The 24,429-nt window shown below is 36.7% G+C and overlaps 1 protein-coding gene across 4 annotated transcripts in view; it reads right to left on the bottom strand.

Moving 5' to 3' along the window:
• Positions 1 to 281: 281 nt before the first annotated feature.
• Positions 282 to 24,429, bottom strand: part of Mbnl3 (muscleblind like splicing regulator 3) — a 115,994-nt gene continuing 91,846 nt past the window's right edge. For 3 of the 4 annotated variants that reach the window (XM_023718841.1, XM_023718842.1, XM_023718844.1), the window contains 6 exons: positions 21,518 to 21,706; positions 20,315 to 20,551; positions 15,458 to 15,608; positions 13,431 to 13,466; positions 11,036 to 11,130; positions 282 to 7,988 (listed from right to left, as the gene is read on the bottom strand). In XM_023718841.1, the coding sequence (XP_023574609.1) occupies positions 7,977 to 7,988; positions 11,036 to 11,130; positions 13,431 to 13,466; positions 15,458 to 15,608; positions 20,315 to 20,551; positions 21,518 to 21,706 (720 nt within the window). In that variant the 3' untranslated portion in view covers positions 282 to 7,976. The remainder of the gene's footprint in view (positions 7,989 to 11,035; positions 11,131 to 13,430; positions 13,467 to 15,457; positions 15,609 to 20,314; positions 20,552 to 21,517; positions 21,707 to 24,429) is intronic. The other variant, XM_023718843.1, reaches the window with a different exon arrangement.

The raw sequence follows: 24,429 nt of genomic DNA, 5'->3' as shown, positions 1-24,429 counted from the left end.
CTTTTACTAAAATACAATTGTCTTTCCTGTGTCTTTCTTCCAGTAACTTCAATCCTATACAAATACATCTAACACAAAGGATATATTGTTTACAGAATTAAAAATACTGGAAATATCTGGAAGTAAACTTACTCTGTGTAAGAAATATAACATGGGACCAAATTAGGAATTTAAATTTTTTATTTGAATTGCAAAGTATTAGGATTGATGTGCTAGGAGATGAATAACCTTTAAGTGAGCTCCTAATGTATGAATATGGATTCATAAAAAAGACAGAATCATGAAATTTATATACTTTATTAAAGGAACAAAATTAAACATAAAAGCATACTAAAATGAGTTACAAAATGCACACGTCTAAACACAGAAAGGCACTACACCACTAGAACTTGGAAAAAAAGTCAACATATATGCAGTTAAGGGAATGAGATACTGAATTTTGCAGGCAAAATACGATAAAATGGGAAGGTTTTTTTGGTAAAATATTCTGATTATTTAAATCCATAAGTTTTGTATGGCATTAAAAGTTTTATTACAGGTATAAACTACTTTTCTTCTCAACATAGTCTGTCACTTTTTTACATTCCAAATTGTTATTATATGAATGCATACAGATAACCCTTGAAGAGTACATTTAGGAGTTACCCTTTATTTAAAAAATCTTAATAGCTAGGCATAGCAGCACACACCTGTAGATCCAACTAATCCAGAGGGAGGATTGTTTGAACCCAGGAGTTTCAGACCTTCCTGAACAATACAGGGACCTAGCCTCAAAACCAATTTATATATAATTTAAATCCGTGAATTTGGAAATAAATGGCTCATTTTCGATGAATTAAAGCAGCAACAATAAAAATGAAAGGAAACATTTTTGAAAAGGGTATTTCCAGAATTGAAAGATGTGATTATATCATTCCTTAAACTGCTAGACACAAAAGACACAGCAACAAAATAATTCGGCTTCTATCACTAACAAATAACATCTGTATATAGAAATAAAGCTTTGAAACCAAGCAGTTTTATGACAGATAAATCTTTAAATTGTGTTTGGGAGGGAAAAGCTTATATAAGATAGCTGTTTTACTTTAGGTCTCATTACAAAGGTATTTTTTTAAAAAACAACATGATGTAGATGACTAGTAAAGATTTTTTCATTTTCTACAAAGAGTTGTAACTTGTTTCATAGTGATATATATTTATTTTAGGAATACAATAATTGAGAAAGAGTTCTACATAAAGATAAAATTTCTTGTAATACTCCAGCTTTTAAGACAATGAAAAATTCCCTATAGGCAAGGACAAATTGAAGAGCTGGAAACTATATGAATTAGTCAAGCTAAATCTTAGTATTTTTTGGTCTTAATTATATGTCTTTGTTATACTGTATATCCTGACTTATTTTACTTCTTTTAGCACAGTCAGTATGTTTACATGTTTCCTCTGGCTTGTATCGCCCAACAGGACTGTCCCAGGCCATGCAATGAGACAGTCATGCATGTACCACTGGTGCTTCAGAGCCACCCAGCAGCCATACATATTAATTTTGGCTCCATCATGAACATGTTAGGCTCCAAAGACTGAGAGCCCTAGATGATTCTTGACTTAGAATCTCCCACCTCAAGCTGGGAACGTAACTCAGCAGCAAAGTACTTGCCTGAGGTCCTAGGTTCAACTCCTAGCACTGCAAAACAAAACAAATCTTCTCTCTCTCTATCTACTAACCTTATGAAAATATATATTTTTTTCTGGCTTATAAATTCACCAGGGAATCTGAACACAAGCACAGGGGTTAAATTGGAAAATTATGTTGGCGATAAGATTGAGGTTAGGTGTTCCTAACTATAGAATGAAAGAATGGTTACAGTTTATATCAATGGAAATTCTGGTCAGATTGTCAAGCTGTTTGTTGTATCATGGACACTAAGTGATTATGAACTGATGGGAGAAAAAATTTCTAGCCAAATGGCCCTGAGTTACTGGACAACTTATAAGGCTTGGATTGCTTTCTGGCTCTGTCTCTCTGTCTCTATCTGGGAGTGTAACTAAGGGCCACACATAATGCAGCAAACACACTATCACTGAGCTACACTCTCCAGCCCTATGATTCTTTTCCTAACAGAGGTGGCAAAATAGCTAGCAATACCAGTTCCTCTAACACCAGAATGCTGCCCTTTTCCAGAGTGAGAGATACATGCCTCAAGATGCAAAGGACTCCAAGTACCTGGGGTGGTCCATCCCTTCTTCTTTCTAACCTCAACTTTTCCTAGGCCACATCGCTTGAGGACAAGAAAGTCCCATGGTTATCTGTAGGTGGTGTGGAGCTAAACCTGGGAGAAGTGGTCAGAGTGAAGCATTCTCTTTATGTTATGTAAGATTTTGGCTGATTCTCTTCTGTTTCATTTAAACAAAACACTGGGAGGCTCAAGTGACAGTGAAGTAGTACTTTGTAATCTGGTAAATGGAGGTCAGAAAACAGCTCCCATTGAACAAGTACAATGTAAATAAAGCTGTTGCTAAGCTTGTGCCAGGGGCATGCTTCCAGCCTTGAAGGGAGCAAATTGCCCTATACTGGCCACACTTAACAAGGAAATAAAATCATGCAATGGTTGCCAATTTTTTTTTTTTTTGAGTTGTGGATCTTAAAGTAAGAACAGAGGTCAAGATTAATATTTTAAATGTACTTGAATACATATCAATTGAGATATATCCTGATATCACATAACAATGATTTTCTGTAAAAAGATGAACCCTGAATTGATCATAATGAAAATAGTGAACTTATAGTTTACATGGTATTTCACTGCTTGTAATCCCTAAAAGAAAACCTCTGCCACAACCTACGTGGGGCGGCGTGTGTGTGTGTGTGTGTGTGTGTGTGTGTGTGTGTGTAAAGTGGGGATTCACTTAAAAAGCAAACAATTTTTGCTAGTGGTCTCACTTAAGCAAATAATTCTACTACTGTTCAGTGTTGTTAGCTAACATTGACCTGTTACCTGTCACCAATTTTCTCTTCCAGAAAGATGGAGCCTCTGCAAGAGCAAAGCAACATTCTGATTCCTGTAAGTCTTAGAGCAAAAGGAAAAATCCCTCCTTTCCAGAGCCTTAGGAATAACTTTCTCTTATTGACTTTTCCACTACTATCACAGTCTCCTTATATACTTTTTAAAAAAGCTCCAAGATTTGCTTTCATGGACTATATACACAAGTGCAAAAAAGGTGTCTCTCACACATTCGCACCCTAGCTTTGACAATCAGGTAACTGCAGCATATGTCTTAAACACTGTTAAGGGGCCATTCCACAGTATCTTTATGTATGGTTTTACAAATATGAATTAATTTCAAAATGTTTAATCCTATTTCAACCCTCATGCATATCTGCATACATAACTTCAGGAACAGTGAATTTTTGCCACTACAATAGTGTTTTGAAGTAAAAATACTATGGAATAAACCAATCCACACAACAAAGTCCACAAACTATAAAGTCTGCTTCTAGAATCCATGGGTTGTAAACTTCTGGACCAAAAAGTCACAGGACACAAATTCAGCTTTCACATGTGACTTAGGGATTAAAATATTCAACCATATCTGTTTTTCGAGTTTTGAGCTACATCATCTATATGCTTATACTGTCACAAACCACAGATAGCTTACAAATAAAATTTCCACACACGTACACACACAAATGTCTAAAAGGTAGCCATGTTGTAGTTTTGTTGCCAAAGCAACAACTAAATATAGTTAGTTAACAATTATTATTTTTGTATAGAGTTACGTTTGTTCTGAAACTGTGAACTGTAGAGTAGTGATGGACTGTCATCTATATCTGCCACGCTTTAGTGTTAGTGTAGAATCTAAGTAGGCTGAATACATGTAGTAAAATAAAACTTATAAACTTTCTCTAACTCTCCTTCAAAATTAAATTCTTAAAATCATTAGTTATTTAGAGATATAAAAAGTCATAAAATAACCTTAAAAACTAAGAATAAGAAAAATGAAAAGATGGCACCAATAGTGCTCAGACTCTGGATTTGTAGTTATATTTACAAGTTGATTAGGCTATGAACTAAATTGGCGAAATATTTGGTGTGCTCTTTCATATGCATTCTATTGCCCTTGGCAGGCATCGATAAAATTAGGCCACTATCACTATTCTTAATCAGAATTTGGAAAATCAGATTCCCCCATAATTTTTATTTCCATCTCAATGTATGTAAAATGTATATGAGATAAGAATGAATTATTCTGTGCATGATTTCCCACTCTTTAGACTAAAAGAACTGAGAAAACTTGTGGATTTACTTAAGCACACCCTCACTGACATGAAAAGGGGAGAAAAAGTACCAAATAATCTTTAAAGAAGCCCTGAGCCTTCCCTCTTCCCTTGCAAAAAATGTAACATAAGTATTGTTCCTTATGAGACATCACTATGCTTCCTGCTCAGGCCATTAAAGATTGATTCAATGTGTAATTCCATTTATTACCTGCTGAAGGCAGGAATAAGGAACTGGCATCTTCCCAAACTGGAAAGCAGGTGAGCTGAGGCTTCCCACTAGTGAGTGGAGCCTTGTACTGGAGGACAACACTCATGGCCAGATCAGAGTGCTTTTAGCATGATCAGAAACTGACAGAGATGACTCGATGGAATGGGGGGGGGAGATGACCTTTATGATTAGCTACAAATTAAATTCTAATCTAGAAAAGTGAAATGAAATGCAACAGCAGGTTGTGGAATCATGCTCCAATTGCAAAAGTAAATACTGTATTTAAATAGCAATTTTTATGAATCCATTTATCTTAATTTAATCTTAAGCCTTTTTAAAATATACTTTCATTATGGTCACATAATGCTTTTTGTAAAAAATTGACACTATTAAAACCCTCTTAAAAGATAACTTTTAGATTATTTTTCAGTATATAAGACCCGTCTTATTCAAGTTTCAGCACTCTTGCATATTTTTGCAAAAGGCTGAGAAAAATGGAAAAAGTAATTAATTTTGGATAAATAAAAAGAGGCCCTTGTAAAATACAGATTACAAAATTTTAACTAAGAATTACAAGTGATTAGAATTTTATATATACAATTCATCCAATAAATTTTTGCTTAGAGTCACTGATTATTTTGTGACTTGTATTTTTAACTGGAAATTTATAGTCTAATGACTTATCAATGGGGGGGTTCTGAATAAAGAGAATTGGAATAAGTTGTTGCACAACTAAAGAGTGCTATCTTAAAATTTCATTTTCTCAAAACTGTTGAATTTGACCAAAACTTTAGGGCTTTGAGCTTTGCTTTCTTAAATTCATTTATATAGCAACTTTTAAAAATACCAACAATGTAGAAAATGGTGGCACTCAAAATACAACTACCCTGAATGTTCCTTACTCAATCTTTTACTAAAAATAAGTCATTATTAGTCTTCCAGTGCTTACAGCAACTTGAAAATAGCTGTACTTTAGGTCTATGTACATCTTTGTCAAAAGTTTAAAAAGTTAAATGAGATAGTATGTTGCATCAAAATGTCAAACTACACAAAAGTTCATTTTGCACAAAAAACGTCCCCATCTCCATTAAGGAACACATCTAGACTAGCTCAGGTGCGTCCCTCCTGGGCTCATGTGGTCAGACATGTGGTCAGATCTGCCCTTCTGGAGAGACACTGACACTGATTACACAAAACTCCACTCCAAATACAAGGCATCTCCAAAAGGCATATCTTAGTTTCTTCTCTAGCAATGTTAAGACAGCAGGAGAGGGAAAAACAAGTGGTTCAAAGAGCTACAGGTAAAACCAAATTCTAATCTCTAACTGCAGGCAACACTGGTAACCAATGACAATGGCTTAATACAAGTAAGACTGTTTAGAAATCACAATGAAGCAGGATTCAGATACATAAGACCAATAGGATACCAACTACTGGACACAGTTTTACTCCTTTGTGTTCTGAGCCAGATCGATCTGCTCTGAGATGGAGTCTTAAATGCTCTGAAGCACACTGTGAAAAAGAGTTACAGTTGGAGTCTGGACATTTTCTGGTTCTCACAATGGTTACCTAGCTTTGGGAAGTCACATAGTCTTGAATTTCAGTTTTATCAACTACAAAAAGGTTTTGCTAATTCCATTGTTTTGCAGTTCAAACCTACCAGCTGTCTCAAGGTATCCTAAATCAAATTCTCTTTGTTGACCATTTTCATGAAGGAGAAACACACCCCTTTTCTCTATATCAAATTTGATGGCTTTATATTTTCCAGTGGTAGAACATACATTTAATAGAAAATACTAACTCTAAATTTGAATCTATTACATTTATACCACTGTACAATAACTCAATAGACTAGAGATATAATATAGAGCACAGAAATTGTCATTTTACTCATGTACAGTTATTTTGTAAGTATTAATGAGAATTCAGCTCATCTCTGTGTAATACAGTCACTCGATATTAAGCAAATAGTACAAATCTACTCCATTACAAACAGACAAAGGCATGAATATAAATAAGTGAAAAAAGAGGCCTAGTTTTGATGCCAAAGATTTTGATGTTAAAGTTTGGATAGGGAGATGCTTGTCATATATCGCAGGCACTTGCTCCTTCACTGAAGTGTTTAACGAGATTGGCAATTTAGTTAAACTGAAGCTCAAGAGAAGTGCGGACATCTTTTCAAGTTCTTTTGCATAAATCAAAGAGTAATTTTCAATGTCTCCCTGCCCTCGTCTCTGCCATTTTCCCAAACCTGTACTCAGGCTCCCTCTGATCAATAGAGAAGATTGTCCATTTAAGGAGGAAAGGCCTCATTCAGAACCAATTCTCTTTCGCTCGGACTGACTTGTGCTAGATTGCATCTTATTATTTAAAGAATAGTCTAAGAGCTAAAGCCATTTGCATTTAGAAAATGGCACTTGTGTAAAAGATTACATTGCAATGGTTTTACACATTTTCTGCCAATATGTAAAAACTGTATCTACATGCTCCGTTTCTCTATTTGATTTATAACTTGCAATTAGCATACCTTTAAGGCCCCAAGTACCACTTTCTCACGTGAAGATGACAAATGGCTCAATTTTAAATACTCAACCTAGGAGATAGGATTCTTGAGAATCAAAAACATGTAATGGTTACTTTACATAAATTTGAGCAGAAATGCTGAAAAATCATTAAAAAATGAATTGTTTTACAAGCTATTTAAGAGGAGTGTATTAGGAGTGAATATTTTAAGAAATTCCCTACTTTGTATGGCTAGTTATTTCTCTCTTGCAAAAAACTTAGTAATTATGCAAGGTTAGATCCACAAAAACAAATTACATACATGCATATTTATGAGCAGGTTCTGTGCACACTCAGAAGTGACGCATTGTGTGTGCCCCAAGAAACCTACAGAAATATTCTAAAGAGAGCATATTAACATGAACCTGCCATGTTTTTCAAGCACATAAATTTCTGTTCCCTACTAATAACATTTAAATTTGCATCAAACACCACACAGCAAAACACTATAGTACATGAAAACTAAACACAGCCCAACCCAATACAATACAACCCTGGGTAAAATGATACTGGATATATCTGTTACATTCTAAATCAATTCAATAGCCTGACCTGTAAACAATATAGTAAGGTAACACTTCAAAAACAGAGGAATAGTTAGCCACCAAAATGTACAGTAAGCCAATAGCACACTGTTGAAATTCATGTAATATAATGGTTACAGGAAAAAAAAATCACAAAATTTTATGATCATATTCTACCTAATAATTCAAAGATAGATGGTACTTTTGTGATTAGATTTTAACATCTCCACTGATTTTAATGCTTTATCTTTATTTTGATTTGTTGGCTGGCATGTTCACTTTGCTTAATATATTGACTGCACCATGTTTACTGTTGTGTTGCTAGAAGATGACATATAAGAATAGGTATAGAAAGGCCATATGGAGGTTCTCATGGAGAGATTCTGGTACTCTGTAACTCTGCTGTTCAGAATTTCGACTGGAATGGAAAAAAAGAGAGAAAGCATGAGAAATTTTGAGGAGTTATTAAACTAGGAGCCAAGGGACTGGAACTTGTTCCTGTTCTGATAATGAACTATCCCAGAATATTTCCCATTCTAAGTTTCACATTTGACATCCGGGAAAATGAGACTGAAGGTGATAATCACTACAGAGCCATATAACTTTGATACATTTATGCAGTGATGGTGAAGCTTTTAGAGACTAAGTATCAGACTGCAACCCAAGGCCTACTTGCTCATTGCAAAGTGCCAAGACGGCCAGTAAACTGGAATATTGAGTATTAGTTTTGAAAAAAAAAACAATTCTACACTACCATCTTTTCTCTTAAAAGAAAAGCACAATAACATGAGTGCCATAGGTTCACCTCCATTGCTCAATGGGAAGCTTTTATTGAGGAGTTAATGTGGAGAAATTCTCTCAGATTGTTTAAGCTGTTCTCAATTCAACTCAAACTTTTTGCTGATTATTCACCCATAGTCTTATCTCCTTTAACAGGCATGTATTGAGAAAACACTTTGAACTATGCCAGTATTATGAAAATTTACACATTTTAGCTGAATGTTTTAAAGCCATGTAGAAGTGGTCTAAGTGAGGTATATAGATAGCATTGTACAAAATTATATATATACATATATATCCCCCTCCCCCCCCCCGGTGCTGGGGATTGAGCTCAGGACCCTGCACTTGCGAGGCAAGCACTTATTCTACTGAGCTATTTCCCCAGGCCCAAAATTATATTTTTGATCTTTAAAAATTTTCCACATCTGTTACAATTTGAAGTGATTATTTTCTGCCAAACACTGTTACATTTCCTATTGGGCCAGCAGAAAAGAATTTCATTTCCCCTTTGGTGGAAAGTTAATTACATTTGATGACTTTTGTATACCTTGGCATGCAGCAGCCTGTGAAAGTCAAGCAAATGTTGGTACAACCTACATTCTCATGTTTAATGCTTTTCTCAAGTTGCCACCATCCAGATGACACTCCTGCAAACTGTTACAACTTATGGCTTCTTCCATTATTCCACATACACAACGACACATTTCTAAAATATTCCTTATGATGAAGAGGACATATTTGTATCAGTCGGCTACGCACTGTATCCAAAATAGAGTTCTGGGCCTTGTCCTCAGCAAAACAGAAAGATTAGCTGGGATCTTGGGGGACAAATCCTACAGAGAACACAACTGCTGTTTACTCCATGCAAGTAACTGAGACAGTACAGTTGTAACAACTGGGCAGCTTTCAATAAGTAATTGTGAAATTCAGAGTTGGAACACTTGCTTACTAAAACCCTTGAATTAAGATACATGGAAGTCTTAAGTGACTTCAAAAGACACAATTCCAAGTGAGTGTCTGTTCAAATTAAGTGTGTGCTACTATGGGCCCTGGACCAAGCAAAGAGAGGTCAAAGAGGAAGGGAGAATATCCAATAATAACAAAAAAATTAAAAGCATGACTCCAATGAAAAGAATGATTAAACTGGTAAATTGTATCAATCAAAATTCAAAACAGCTACAGCAATTCTGTTTGGCTTACACAGGAAGCAACATAATGCTGTAGACAATAAAAGCATTTTGTACAATATCATAGCAAAGGCATAATGCTTACTGTCTAACATAATCTCAGTCAAATCCTGACAAAAGTGTTTTACTTCACTAAAAAAAAGTTAGACTTAAAATTCAAAGTGATCTGTGCACTTGGCTAATAAATCTTATACTCTTAACAATAGAAAAATATTTCAAAATATGTAAGCTCACTGGGAAAATATAGCACTGCTGTCAGTTCCACAGGTTAATATATATATTCACTGTCACATTTTAATTTAAAAATTTCAGGATGTGTAACTTAATCTCTAAATTATAGGCAATGCCTATTAATTACAATATAAAAGCCTTCATAAAACACAATTGTCTACATAAAAGACATAACCTGTATTACTCACATTAATACTTAAACTAACCCACTGGCATAGTCTTCATCTGGGCAACAAACATTATGCCATTCAGTTGATCTATTTTTAACTGGGACTTGTACAGCAGTAAGAAAGATTTTAGATTAAATATTTCTTGAGATTCTGTTTAATTTGTTTGCTGCTTTGACATGGTAATCAATAATCATAATAAATTTCACAGGAAATTCTAGAAATACTAACCATTTCACTTAGTTTTGCAAAGCACAGATTAGAGTGACTTATTCCCCCAGCGAATTAAGGCTGTGTGTGCTTCGCTGCTACTTTGCTCATACTTTACCACAACAGTGGAACTTGCAGTCTGTGGGCGTGGTTAGAACTTTAATGAGGTAGGATGGTCACCACATGACCCAGTACCTATTGTATGTATTGCCTTACCATCTCAAGACACCCTCAAAACTTTTATTTGCCCCTTGACTTTGCCTGAAATTCCTACAGCAAATGAAAAAGCAATGCAAGCATATCTAATGTCTATATGAAAGGGAATTTCTGATGCAATCACTGGTAATGATAAAGATATCTGTGCCTTGGAAAGAAATGTGGTGTCTTGTTTTCTTTCCAGTGGATCTGAAAATAAAGGTGATGATTGTACTAAGTCAAAGTTCAAACACAACAACAAAAACTGGCAGTAAAGTAAAATAAATTTTCCTCTTGACCAAAGAGGGAGAACATAGTAGTACAGTATATGCATTTGAGGATTGGTGTGGCACTAATAACCAATATAGGCTATCAAGAACAACATATGATCATTGATTAAAAATGAGTAGGGGCCGGGGAGATGGCTCAGTGGAATAAGCGCTTCCCTGGCAAGTGCAAGGGCCTGAGTTCAATCCCCGGTTCCGCCAAAAAAAAAAAAAAAAGAGTAAACTTCCATTGATTAACTTTAGGATAAATAGAAAGCGCATAGTGTAAATAAAAAGAATAAATGCGACAACTGCTGAAGAAAACACATAAGTATACAGACTGATGTCTTCACCAATCCAAAAAACATATACTGTGCCTTTCCAACATGTCATAATCAAGGTCTCAACAGGTGAAATAAATGGCCAAACCTGATTGCCTGTAGTTGGTGCAGCGAAGGGAACGTTGGTGGCAGGTGTTGTTGCTGCAGACACAGTGGTAGGTGTAGCACCGTGCATCACGGGCACTTTCAGTAGGAAACCACAGAAGCAAATCACAGGAAGGTGGAGCATTTATGCAACCAGGACATATGCGATGGGATGGGGCGTGGTATGTATCACAGAAACAAGCCATGTGACATCATCACGATGGATATACCAGGATGCAACATGCAATCACAATCAGTGCAAAGCAACACAGCATGGAAGGGGGGGGGAATTTAAAAAGAGAAAACGGGAAAGCCAATTATAGTTACCATTTAGAGAAAACGGAACCATTCTCAACATTTAGTAAGTTTTTGAGCAGAATCACATCCTAGTTGACTCAAAAGGCCACATTTTCTGAAGCAGTTACAATAAATGCACATGAAAAAAAAATCTGACATTATCAGGGCTGTCTGAAGCCTTTTAAACAGACAAGTAACTGAGCTGCACATTGGACAGAGGATTAGGGAATTGTAAACTAGGGTTTAGGTCTCATTGACTTATGCACGTAAGCGCCCTCACTAGCTTTGCTGGTGCAAAAGGATAGTTTTATATATACTTACCAGATCTGCAGGCAAAATTAAAATGTTAGCTCTACTGGTATGTGGTAGGAGAGCAGCTATAAAGAACACAGTGAAGTATATATGCAAATTTTTATGTATACCTTTAGCAACTTTCTTGGAATCATTGGCTCTACATCACATACATGGAGTAGTTCATAGTAGATCTTGTCTTGACAACAAATATAAGAGCTATATTGGCTAGCAGCTGCAAAACCTCTTTTAGGATGTTTTTCGCTTTGCCTTTTCTAGTCTCTATTTTATTTTCAAAGCATTTGGATGCTTTTCTAATTTCCAGCTCATTTCAGAAAGCCAACCAGGGAATTAATGTGTGAATGGCAATGTGTGAATGGCAAGCATACATATGTAATAGTTTATCATGTGTACATCAATTGCATTCAGATTTTCTGAAAGTTTACTGAGGAAGTAATGATCAGGAGGAGGAAAATCAATATACACACTACTATGGGAACAAAAAAATGCACCCCAAATGGTAATTAACAGAACTTCATCATTATCCCTTCCGTGCATCCCAAGTTACATATTACCTACAGCTATCTTTTATTGTTTGATGTGCCAATTTACCAAAGTAAGTACTCCTGTTCGCCCTCTGGGCGTGCAGCAACTGTACAGGAAGTAGCACCACCATGCAGGCATGCAATTTGCATTCCTAAGCAGAGCTCTGAAAGTGAAAGGACAGGGCAGCATCCCCAAGAAATAGGTCACAAAATGTGAACACAGAGACACGTTCACAGACTTGCAGCAGTCTATTCTTTTAAGAATGTTCCTATTTGTATCAATAGGAGTGTTATGTATTCCTATAGGGAACAGCTCATCTCTGGATAACAGAGGCCTCACCCTTCCACTGCCAGGGTTTATACCTTATTAGGTTAGTAAGTGTTGCTTTTAGGTGGTCATCATTTTGACCTTTTGTTTTAACTCAGTAGGCCTGTTGGTATGTTATGAATTGGGTGGGGGTCAAGCTATTGTAAACTCCAGAGAAGGATGGGAAAAACTGGATTGATGCGATGCTGGGGTGGGCTAGGGTGGGATCATTCCTCCCTGTGTTGAAGGAACCTATTGTCTCCTATGGTCCCTAGAAGAACCCTAAGAGCAGTGAACTCCCCACTAGCTCTCTCGTCTTCAGTATGAATGATATAAAAACACCTAGATATGGCTACTGTCTTGTGTTGGTGGCTCCCTAAAGATTCTGTGTGTTATAAATCACATAACCTCACCATTCTGGAAATGATTTTGCTGTGCTCTTTCTGTGCAGATGGAATTTCATCTCAGAACACTACATCGTTCATTCTAGAACACTGCAGAATGTTGTAGCTCAAGTCATTCTTTCTCAGCTTTGCATACTGAATAGTGTGGGTAGCATGGGCAACTTCTGGGAGAAAGTATGGTTTTACTGTCAGTTATAAGTTATGCACTAAAATAGTTCACAATTCTAAAAACAATAGATATAAATCTAAAAAGTAAATTTTCTAGTTTGGCTAGGAAAAAAAGCACTTAAACACGCTTTCAATAGCATTTTCATTTCAGTAGCTGGTCTGGGGCAGACATAGAGAAATGCAAGGGACTGTGTTTGGCCACAGAGGCAACCAGCCAAGACTGGAGAAATTAGGATGGTTTTGATTCCATAAAGATGTGGAACACAAAACACAACATGAAACCTTACATCAGCAAATGTCCAGTCACATCAGTCACTCATCTCTTTCACAGAAGGAAAACACATTTTTCAGATTAGAAGAAAATGAGAATTTTTGTATGAAACCTACCAAAACTTGTAGCGGGTGCCATGCACAGTATTGGCCCTTTACACCATGCAGAAAAAGCGTGGAAAGTAAAGAAAAGAGAGATTCCATTATTAAGGCTTTACAGATAGAAATGAATTTTAACTAGAAAGATACTTTCTTTGAAATACCAATTAAGCAGCACATGCAAGTCCAGTAATCTCCCATGCTTATAATTACAGATTAGCTTTAAGATCACAAAACCCAGTTAAAGTTGTTCTTGGATTCTTGAGTTTAAAAAATGAACTTTAATTTTTCTTTAAAGAATTATCTCACTTAAATTACACATTTATAACATATTCTTTTCAAAATATGTGCCAGACTCTGATATCTGGTCCCTGTTTTTCTACTTAGGGTATGAATCTATTACCACTGCCTCCTTCACCTTGGATAAATTGATTTGACAATGAACCTATGGCAAAAGGCTTTCCAGTAAGAGGGGACTCTCAGACAGGTTTATTTTGCTGAAATAAACAGAAAGCTTTTACACGCCAAATCTGGCAAAAAAAGAAAGAAAAAGAAACTAAACTATCCCACTGAGGAACCCTATAATGAATAATGTAAATTTTTTCATATTCAACCACCTTGGCTAAGCTTCCTTGGTTACCCAATTGATTCCATAGCTATGAGACAAATAAGAAGTAGCCAAGGGACAGGTAAAGGAGCATAAATTTTTAAATGAAAAAAAAATCTAAGACAAAGTCATTTCAGCCCTTATTGCTTTTCTCTTTTACTTTATGGACATTGCATTATTTTCCCCCAATAAGTTTTAGGGAAAAGTCTAAATCATCAGAGATCAGTGGTTTTTTTTATAGGTAATATAAAAATTTGCTGCAGAATTCCATTTTTTCTTCTCAGAAACTAGTATATAGGTGTATTAAATTCATGTCACTTAAATCCTGTTATGAAGAATTATTGTGGTCAGTAGAGACCTTTTCAAAATTAATTAAATGATTGATTTCTTAATTAGCCATTTTCTTCCAGGTTTGAGTATATAATACTACATGTTTAACATGTTTATATAATTAACCAAGCTTTCTAAATTAAATTTTCAAACAGATGTTATCCTCACTTAATAACAGTTTCCAAACTGACACATTTAGGATTCTAGCCAAACAAAACAAAACAACCTCTACTACACTCCCAATGGTTACTATTTTCAATTTATCCCTAAGATATTTTATGGTCATTCTTTTTTGTTGTTTTTTGGTCATTCTTAAAGGACTGAACCAATGAGCAAAATTACTGCTGCCCATATCTAATATTTATTTGAACAAAATTCTGGATTAATATTTTCTACTCAATTTGCTGCAAAATTTAACACTTTTGCTATTAAATATACCTGAATATAGGAAATAACATTAGATAGGCTAAAGTGTCAGAAAATATAATAAATTAATTTATTTTTATAATGAATTTTATTTATTTATTTTATTTATTTGAGGAGCTGGAGATTGAACTCAGGCCCTTGCGCTTGCCAAGGAAGTGCTTATTCAACTGAGCTATCTCTCCAGCCCCTATATTTTTATTTTAACTGGTTAAAGGGAGGTAGAAAGGATCTCTTTTATCTACTACATTGTATCATACCATACTTAGTGAACACTGAAAGGTAGTTTCATAATAACTACCACTGGCATATTAGAACTATGTGGAGTATATAGAGTACTGGGTTTTGCAATACTGAAGCTGAGATTTATTTTCTGACAGCTGACCACCACCTGTGAAAGTGATACCCAAGAGTCCAGGAATTAGTTGAGACTGAATGAAGTGAATCAATCATAAAAAGCTAAAATATAAGAAAACTAGATAGAAAACATGTTCATGCCTTCACCATTAATTTTCTCATAGACAAATAAGTTGTTCTAGCTACTAGCAGTTCAAACATAATTACCATATTTTATTGCTAATCAAATACATGTGGATCCCCATTATAAAAGCCCCTTGGAAGCTGCCTTGTGCTATATCCATTCACAAGCCCCTTCAACTCATGGGGCCCAGAGCCATATTCTCACCTGTAGGGATGAACGTCGGCTGTGGCAGCTGCATGTTAGCCAGACCCTGCTGGCAGTGGAAAACAGCAGGACTATAGACTGGGGTGGCACCATTGGGCTTTTCAAGGCCTGGTCTCTTTGGTATCAGTTGAAGTGTACCAGGCTGGAGGGCCTGTGGAGGGGGATGGATTAATCGCTAGAACCAGAAAAAGTAACAAATGTACTTAAACCAAGCAAGCACCATATTTTTAAAAATATGGCCTAGGTATTTTCTGTAAAGGAATTCATCGAGCAGGACATCCAACAAACAATGGCTGCAGGGTGAAGTTACCAACTGCTGGAATTAAGTGTAGTCTGTTAAAACAAGGCAATAAAAATACTAAGATAAAAAGATTTTCAAATTCACTAATTTTGACCTCAACTAGACCAGATATGACAGAAAACTATTATAGCAAATAAGTGACTTAAAATTAACATACAACTAATAGTTAATCTATAGAAATAAGATTAGCAGACACAACAGAAATAACAGGAAAGATATGTCAGTTAAAGGTCCAATATATATCTAGGAAACAAATGGTATGTAGGTAATAAAATAGATATTGGTAGACCGCAGCCTGATACTGTAGCCCTAGAAAGCAAAATGTAATGTGTACAAAGACCTCAGGTTCAAATCCGACAACTGTATATTTCCTACCTCACATGGAAATGCAAATGAATCTTTCTTCTCCTCCCAGTTACCTCCACCAGGTACCACATGTACTTGAGCAAAATTCTGGCATTTCTCATTTTACGGGCTTGCTGTGTATTTTAAGACACACCATTTATTTTGTAAGGTCTTTGTAAGATTGTATTCTAAACCTATCAGCATTTTAAGCCTTTCTTTCATGCCTAGAGGTCTTCTAAAATCCCACTGTGCTTGTAATACTACAACTTGCCCCCAGATCATATTCGTTGGAGAATTTTAATATTAGTTTACATTTTTCCCCTCAGCAAATTGAACACTACTTTAAAAACAGTTCTCAGCAACTATAAGGTGTGTTCCAAATTCTTAAGGAGACTGGAACACTTCTGCTGGGTGTGCCATAACCTCCTTAGTCCCAAGAACAAGAAAGACCAAACACTATCTCCTGTTTTCTTTTGGGGTCTCTGCTATGAATGGATACAGAGTGAGAGGTCTGCTTTTTATACGAGGTTTAATTTCATCTCTTAAAAATAAACCCAGTAGTTTTGCCGATATATAATTTCCCAATATATCTGTGAAGTCCAGATGATAAAGGTCATGACTAAAATCACTTACTGTAATATGTGATTTATCATGCATATGTATTTTATTACCAATGAGAGGAAGTGGACTTGCCCAAGATTTTAACAGTGTAGAATAGGAAACTATTTGTCTGGATATTTAAAAGATTTCCCTTTGGAGCCAGATGTGGGTGGCACATGTCTGTAATCCCAGCATTCTAAAAGGCTGAAGCAGGAGGATCAAAAGTTTGAGCCCAGCCTAAGGAATTTACTGATTTAGCAGGACCATCTCACAACAAAAGTTAAAAAACTTGGGGATGCAGCTCGGTGTGAAGGGCCCAAGTTCAATTCCTAGTATAGCAAGAAGAAGAGATTTCCCTGTGGCATAAGTGGGAGGTGCCTGTTTCTCCACAAAGCCAAGATAGTAGTAGAAAGCCAGAAGCAAATCTGTGTTGACTGGTAAACGACACTTGGGCAAGGCCCAGATGGATGTTCACCTTGTAGGTCTGAGTAAAGCAGTACTGCTTATTTGCTGCTGGGGTCTATCTTGAGATGTCAATGCCTGGTTCTAATAGCCTAGTGGATACTATTATTAAGTATTTCTCTAAATAACATTCAAAAGGGCCTCAACAGCCTCATCACCAACTCTCTAACTTGTTAAAGACTAGATGAAATAAATAACAATCTTCCAAATCTTAACAAAATTCATGCGTCTCACCACCAGGTGGCCTGGACCACCCGGAAGTCAAGCAGGTGGGAACATGTTAATGCATATAAGCTGCTCTCTGCAAAGTCAGCTAAACTATACCCAGGCACAAGGTGAAAGTACCCCCTTTCCAAGTCATTTCTATTCTGAGTTCTTGAAAATATAAAAATGTTTAAACTTCTTCATGAAGGCCTTTGTTTAGTCTTACTTAAAATTCCTATGGGGCAACTTGACCTTACCACTAAGACCTCACTGTGATCACTCACTCAGAAAGACATTCATAAATAATGTCGGAAGACATACAATCCTTAGCTCTCCAAATGAAAATTTGAGATATATAATTTTGGTTTTCTACCAAACACACTCAAACTATCAGATATACATGAGGATCCCTTGCCTGCATGTGGCTACATGTGCATAAAGGCATAAGCACACCATTCTTTATATATTCTCGTATATGTTTGCTCATTTTTAAGGAGGAAACTGCATTCTTCCCCTTTAATAGGTCCATATGCTTTCTAAAATCAAGATAAGTAATCAAAAAATTGAACACTTAGCTGGACATTGTGACACGTCTGCAGTTTCAGCTGCTTGACAGACTGAGGCACTTGAGCCCAGGAATTAGGGGTGAGCCTGATCAAAATAGTGAAATCTTGTCTCTTAAAAAATCAAAGACTTAAACTCTGCATTGAGCATCCTAGATAACCTGCAATTTTTTTTTTAATTTTATTTATGTGTGTGTGTGTGTGTGTGTGTGTGTGTGTGTGTCCAGCTCAGCCCACCAGGGGGCAGGGCTGGCTGGCATGTGGTGCTGGGGGATTGAACCGTGGTCCCTGTGCTTTGCTAAGCTTGTTCTAAGTAGGTGCTTTAGACCACTGAGCCATCTCACCAGCCCCGATAACCTGCAATTTTAATAGCTTGCAAGTCCTCCATTCTGAAGAATTTAAGACAAAAAATATTTCGTGAAGTCTTTTTAAAATATTCATGAACAGATTATGTTTTCTACCTGGAGAAGAAAGTAGTTTCTTTTACTTTGACCCTAAGATCCTTCATAAAGTAATGAATTCGGTTCTGAAAGAAGAAGGGTATTTAGAAAGTGGAGCCAGTCCAAAAAGGTGCTGGGTCCTTGAAACTGTAGTCTGCAAGGAACAGGTGGAGAAATTTGGGGTACCTGCCTCAGAGAGGAGACATGAGCAGTCACTCATATGTGGAGTGAGGAAGAACTATGAATATTTTTAAAATGTTAAAGCTTATTACTTTAAAAGATTACTGCCATTATCCCCCCTCAAAATGTTCTTCCTCACTCCGAATACATTTACCCCACAGTTCTTGCCATTTTCTGAAGCAGTTCTGCAAGTCGTCTCTTGTGACTATCATGGCTGCCTCAAAACACTGAATCAACTCAAAACATGTACCTTCTATGGTCATTTTGACTTTCAGGAGGAGCCAGATCTGGTGAAAAAGGTAGATGAGAACAGACCCTAATGGTTTTATGGAACAGAAATTACCATAAACATTTTGAATTGATTCAGGACTTCAAGGCAGCCCCATGAAAAGATACAAAAGAGGACTTTTGGAACTGTTGTACAAAGTGGCAAGGATGTAAATGTATTTAAAACAAGGGGAAATACTAGGAAAGGTGTTAGTGGCAATATGTCTTCTTCTGTAACATAGATTCTTCTTAATTTAGACACTTACTGAATTTATCACACAAGGTATGGGACAGGGACTGACATGCTCTGTGAAGTTCCAGTCGCAATGTAACTTTCAACTCAGTATGAGACAAATCTTCCCAAAAGGGACATGAGAAAAAGAGGTACAAGAGGTACAATTCTTTTGTAAAAGGTTGGATGTCTGGCATAGGAGTCCGACCGATACATGCAAATGAGGGGTTTGTGCTCATATTGCATCTTTATTTTGAGACAAGGTCTCACTACGCAGTTCTGTGTGTGATTGAACTCACTATGTAGCCTAGGTTGGCCTCAAACTTGCAGATACTCTGGGATTATAGATGTGTCACCACCCCCAGCTTCACACTGCATTTTCTTGGCTTCAGAGCAGTGTGTGTACTTTACCTACAGCCAGGAAACATAAGGTTTTTTTTTTTTAAAACATAAGGTTTTCTTAAGGCTTTGTCCCTTATTGAATTGTTATACCCCATTACATGAGCTATGTTCCAGGTAGCAAAAGAAATCAACAGCACAAAGAACATCAGCTGGGACACACTTGAGTAATCCTACTTCCCATGTCTCAACCTTTCACAATGAAGCGTTACTAAAATATTTTTTTCTACTATCTGCCTTTTAATTCTATTAAGCACAATTAACTTTTACCCAAAGCTGACTAGCCAGGGAAACTCAAACCTAGACTTCCTGTGCTTGTCCAGTAGAAATCTACCCATGTTGCAGCCTCAGCAGGCTCTGGCCCTTTGTCTTCCCCTTTGCTGCCATAATGTCTCCAAATAGGAAAGGTACCCTTAACCTTTGGGCAATTAGGCCCCACTTAATATACCATCTTTCAAGTGCTCTATTTTCAAAAGGCATTAAGGATGTCAGCAGCAAAGTGTACCCGTGGAAATTACTCATAGAGTAGAGAGGCACCTTTCCGCTTTTCTCAGATATTAACCATAGTTAGACTATAACAACTACTCAAAAATAATTTGCTGCTTAAATCATACAATTTACCCTCTCCTCGAAAATACGAGCACAGTAAGCTAAGATCGTTAGTAAAGCTTTTAAATAATTATCTTTAGAAAATCTTAGTAAATAAAGTAAATAGGTTCTATCTTTTCCCAGCTTTTAACCTTGATTCTTCATCCTAAGGTCCACTTGTGACTATCCGGCAACTCAGTTACAGAATATCAGACAAATTGGAGGCCACACTAATCATTTCCCTGAACACAGAGCGCCCAAGCGGGCGACTCTTACCATGGCAGTGGCACCTGAATGGTTCACCTGGTGATGAGCAGCCTTGAGTTTGGCTTGCAAGTGTGCAGGAGGGTGAAAGTACTTGCACTTCTCCCTGGAGCAGCGACCTTTGATGTAATCCATGCAGATGGTCACAGTGTTATCACTTGCTTCGATCATGGAGACATCGGTGGGGTGAGCATAGCGGCAATCATTCTCCCCACGGGTACAGTTTCCACGCTGAAATTCACGGCACACCTTCAAGAGGAAAGCACACACACATACACATGTATCAAAAGGTACCTGGATTTTATGTACTATTCCAGTGGTTATTAGAGTAATCATATATTCGCCACTTATTTCAGAAAAATCTAAAAAGATGAAAGATAATGCAAAGCCATATTCACTATGACATGTAATCAAGTATTTCTAGAAAAAGATTTTCTATTCTCCTAAGTACTTTGGAGTGTTACTAAAAACCAATTTTAATTCTCCAGTCAAAACAAGCCTCAAGTGTAATTAGTTTTTTAAGGGCCAAATTGTAATGCACTGGGGTTTTCCATAGCCAGACTGTGAGCCATGCTTGAATTACATGTACAATCAGATTTCATTACAATACATTACCAGGCATTTAAGAGGCTGCCAATGAAGCTGACTTTTTAAGAAATCGATTAGTTGTTTATTTCAATATACAAAGAATGACAATTAAAGGAAAACTGAAGAATTCCAAAAAATCACAAAGCTTTTAGAAATTTCCTTTAGATTCTTTAGGGATTATGGGATATTATGAAGTACATCATTCTTAAAATAGAGAAAAAGGCTTACACACTATGAGATTAACATTCTGCATTCCTATAGCTTTACGTTCTGTAATTGTACAGAATTTGATTTGATTGTTTTTCAGTTTACTGAAAACTCTAGTGAATAGAGACACACTAACAAAGTAATCCCCAGAGCTGGGATCAGTGGACATGGACCATCCCTTCCAGATTTATTGGGGCATAGCCTGTTCTGTGGCTGGGTAACAAGAAACATCATTTGGCTTACTGCATGACTGAACTGATGCTTCATAACAAGATATAACTGCAGGTTATATATACTCCATAAGCTAAAATCTTGAGCATACTTATTTAAAACACTCAACACATTGCATTCCAGAAATATTACTTCATGCATAAGGGGAATATCCATTTTAGAATTAGTTATCTATTTTCTCACAAATACCTCCAGTTTATCTGAACGCATCAGCTTTGGACCAGGAACTCCTTGTAATGCGATAGGTGGATTTCCAGAAATCAGAACCGGTGTATTTGGTAAAAGTTCAGCTGGAACCAGACTCATGCCAGTATGAGATACATATGGGCTGAAAGCCACAGTAGGACTAGCCGCGAGTGACGGAGTCACAGGAATCGTCTGTATGTTTAAAAGAGGAGGGAAGAAAAAATGTTAGAGGTGAACAGATTCTTATCATGCAAGATGGCATTCTTTCAGAAAAATCAGAATTTCCTGAGTTATACCAAAATTGTTTCTTTGGACTGACATTTTTATTTTCTTATTTATTCCCATATAGAAGTTGTTCGTAAACTAACAAATCCCTTTAAGAAATATTTATTGGTACGCTGATAGAGGAAGTGACATGATTTTAACAATCATAAAGCTGTCAAATTAAAGCTCACTGTTCCTAATGTATTTTCTCTTTCTTCCCTTTTTAAAAATCTAAAAACTGCATCACCAGTGACAGCACGTATGTGATCTCCCATGTCATACAGGCAAGGCCAATGCAGGTGGACTGCGGATACTGCTGAGGACCTCCTTCATCCACCTTTCCCCATCAGTAGTGCTTGGTTCTAAGACCACCTATTCTACGGCAGGTCATACCTGTCCAACTACCAAACACTGTACTTGCTCCTCTTCCTAGCTTACCAACATTTATGAAAGACAGCCAGGAGCTGAACAATAAAAGCATACCTTAGAAAAAATATACGCTTTAACAACTTCTTGCCATCTACCTAAAATGAGACTGGAATGGCTGTTGTATTTTGCTACTTGTTAAAGGAGAGGCCCTGTTTCACAAATGAATGTCACTTGCCTAGCCTTGTGTTTATCTAGTGGGTCAGATGATGCAGTTCAAAAAGAGGCTCATGAAATGCTACAAGAACCCCTGTTAGGCAAGAAGAGATAAGATTACAGGATTATGTGGTATATAAATTGGAACATAACTTGCAAGGAAAAGCCTTAGAAATGCAGACAGAGTGCTTAGTGGCTTTCATAGCTTCAAAAGTCAGGGATTCAGAGTTGGGTATGTACAGTGCCTTTATTACTGTAACTGCATAACTGACCTTCTTATTGTATTACTTGCCAGTTTCTCCTATATCTTCTTTTCTCAATGTCATTATAATTTGTTTGATAAGTCCCTTATCTGCCCATAGTAGCCAATACCCAGTGAATGATTGCTGTCAGATATAGTCAGTATGTTTTTAAAATGAATGTTAACAGTTTAGTGAATGAATCCATCTGATAAATTGTTGTATGTTTCCAGTAGTGGCTGAATACAGTAGCTATTATGTAACTGGCGGTGTCTCACTGTGTATTACTAATCACATGTGTTCTTGCTTGCTTGCTTTCTATTTCTTCAGCTAAAAAGTAATCATGAATCTGTTGCATTGCCAAGCTGTGCCCACACGTTGTAAATCACATTAATAGAACAGTTCTGAACACATAGAACAGGGAACTGCAGAGTCTGAAAGGGGCGACACAGTCTCCCTGCCACATCATGGTCTACACTTACTTAAAATTTCACATGCACAGCCTTTCTCAGGAAGCTCCTGTTAGAAGCTCCACTTGGTTTGGGTGGCAGTCCTCTCCCATTAGCATGATGTCTTAGGTGAATTTATCAAATCAGCTGATTGGCATATTAAGCACTGAAAAAAAATCTGTCTCCAAAGAACAGGTCCAGGGTGACATAAGAAGCCACAGTGGTCAAGACCTTAGAAGGAAAGGGCAACTCCAGGTGCCAGGAAAGATGGAGGTTGGGGGAGGGGCACTTAAGGTTCCAGAACAAATAGCCTAAGGCTGATTCTGTCCAACCCCATCTTGTGCTATGAAAAGGCTACAGGGACCTGTTAAACTTATTAAATGAGACGCAAAGTCCCAGGAATTAGCTGATGTGACATTATTTTATTTAATAAGAAAAAAAAATTCTTGGAAACCACCACCCAGGCATGCTTCGGCAACGATGCAGACAGTACTAATTCAGTGATTCACAATCATGTCTACATCAGCAAGAACCTCTGAAGGCAAATACTCCTTATTTGAACTGCACAATGGTCTCCCCTTTGTCTTCTCTTGGGCTTTTGTGGTAACTTTCTCACTGTAGCTGCTAGCCCATTCTGCTGGAGACTTTTGCTTTTGCCTTTACAACACCGATAAAGAACCATTATTATATCTACTAACTACTGAACTGTAACAAAGACTAGGAAGTGAATTTTCTAGATTATAAGTTATTAAATGCCAACACATTAATATTAATTCATTTAAGTAATGAGCAATGAAGATTTAGACCTAAAGTAGACATAAGCAATGTTTTTATGGCATTCTGAATTCATTTTGTATTTTTTTCCCTTTTTGGGGGGGGGCAACTCAGCAGGAAAATTCTCCTGGTGAATTTCTGCTCTGTTTGAAATGTATTTCAACCTATTTAGGTTTGTTATAAGCTCTATGCATATACACAAGGAAGTTTTAAATAAGAAGTCTCCATACAAAATATAAGGAGCTTGAGGAAAATGTTTAGATCTTTTGAAGATTTCATGATAAACTCTACTGTGCTATCTCTACATTTTAAAATTAGTATCATAACTTTTGTGACTATTTCATCCATGAGTCTAATTTTCATTTTATAAACATTTATTGAGAAGTAACAAATTCTTCTATTCATAGCTCTGGGCCGGAGGCAGGACCTCCTGAACTGCTCATTTATTTTCAAATCACCATTTCTGTTTTCTCACCACCACCTCTGCCCTAGGGTAGCTGCTCCATTTCATGAATACAAGTGCTGAAAGGCTTAGCTTCTGACTAACAGCTGCGGGTTAAGTCAAGCAGTTTGCAAGATCACACTTTAATAAGCAAGTTAATCCTGC

Source organism: Octodon degus, unplaced genomic scaffold, assembly GCF_000260255.1.
Source record: "Octodon degus isolate 3935 unplaced genomic scaffold, OctDeg1.0 scaffold00063, whole genome shotgun sequence".
Taxonomy (NCBI): domain Eukaryota; kingdom Metazoa; phylum Chordata; class Mammalia; order Rodentia; family Octodontidae; genus Octodon; species Octodon degus.
This window is presented reverse-complemented; position numbering and strand designations above follow the sequence as displayed.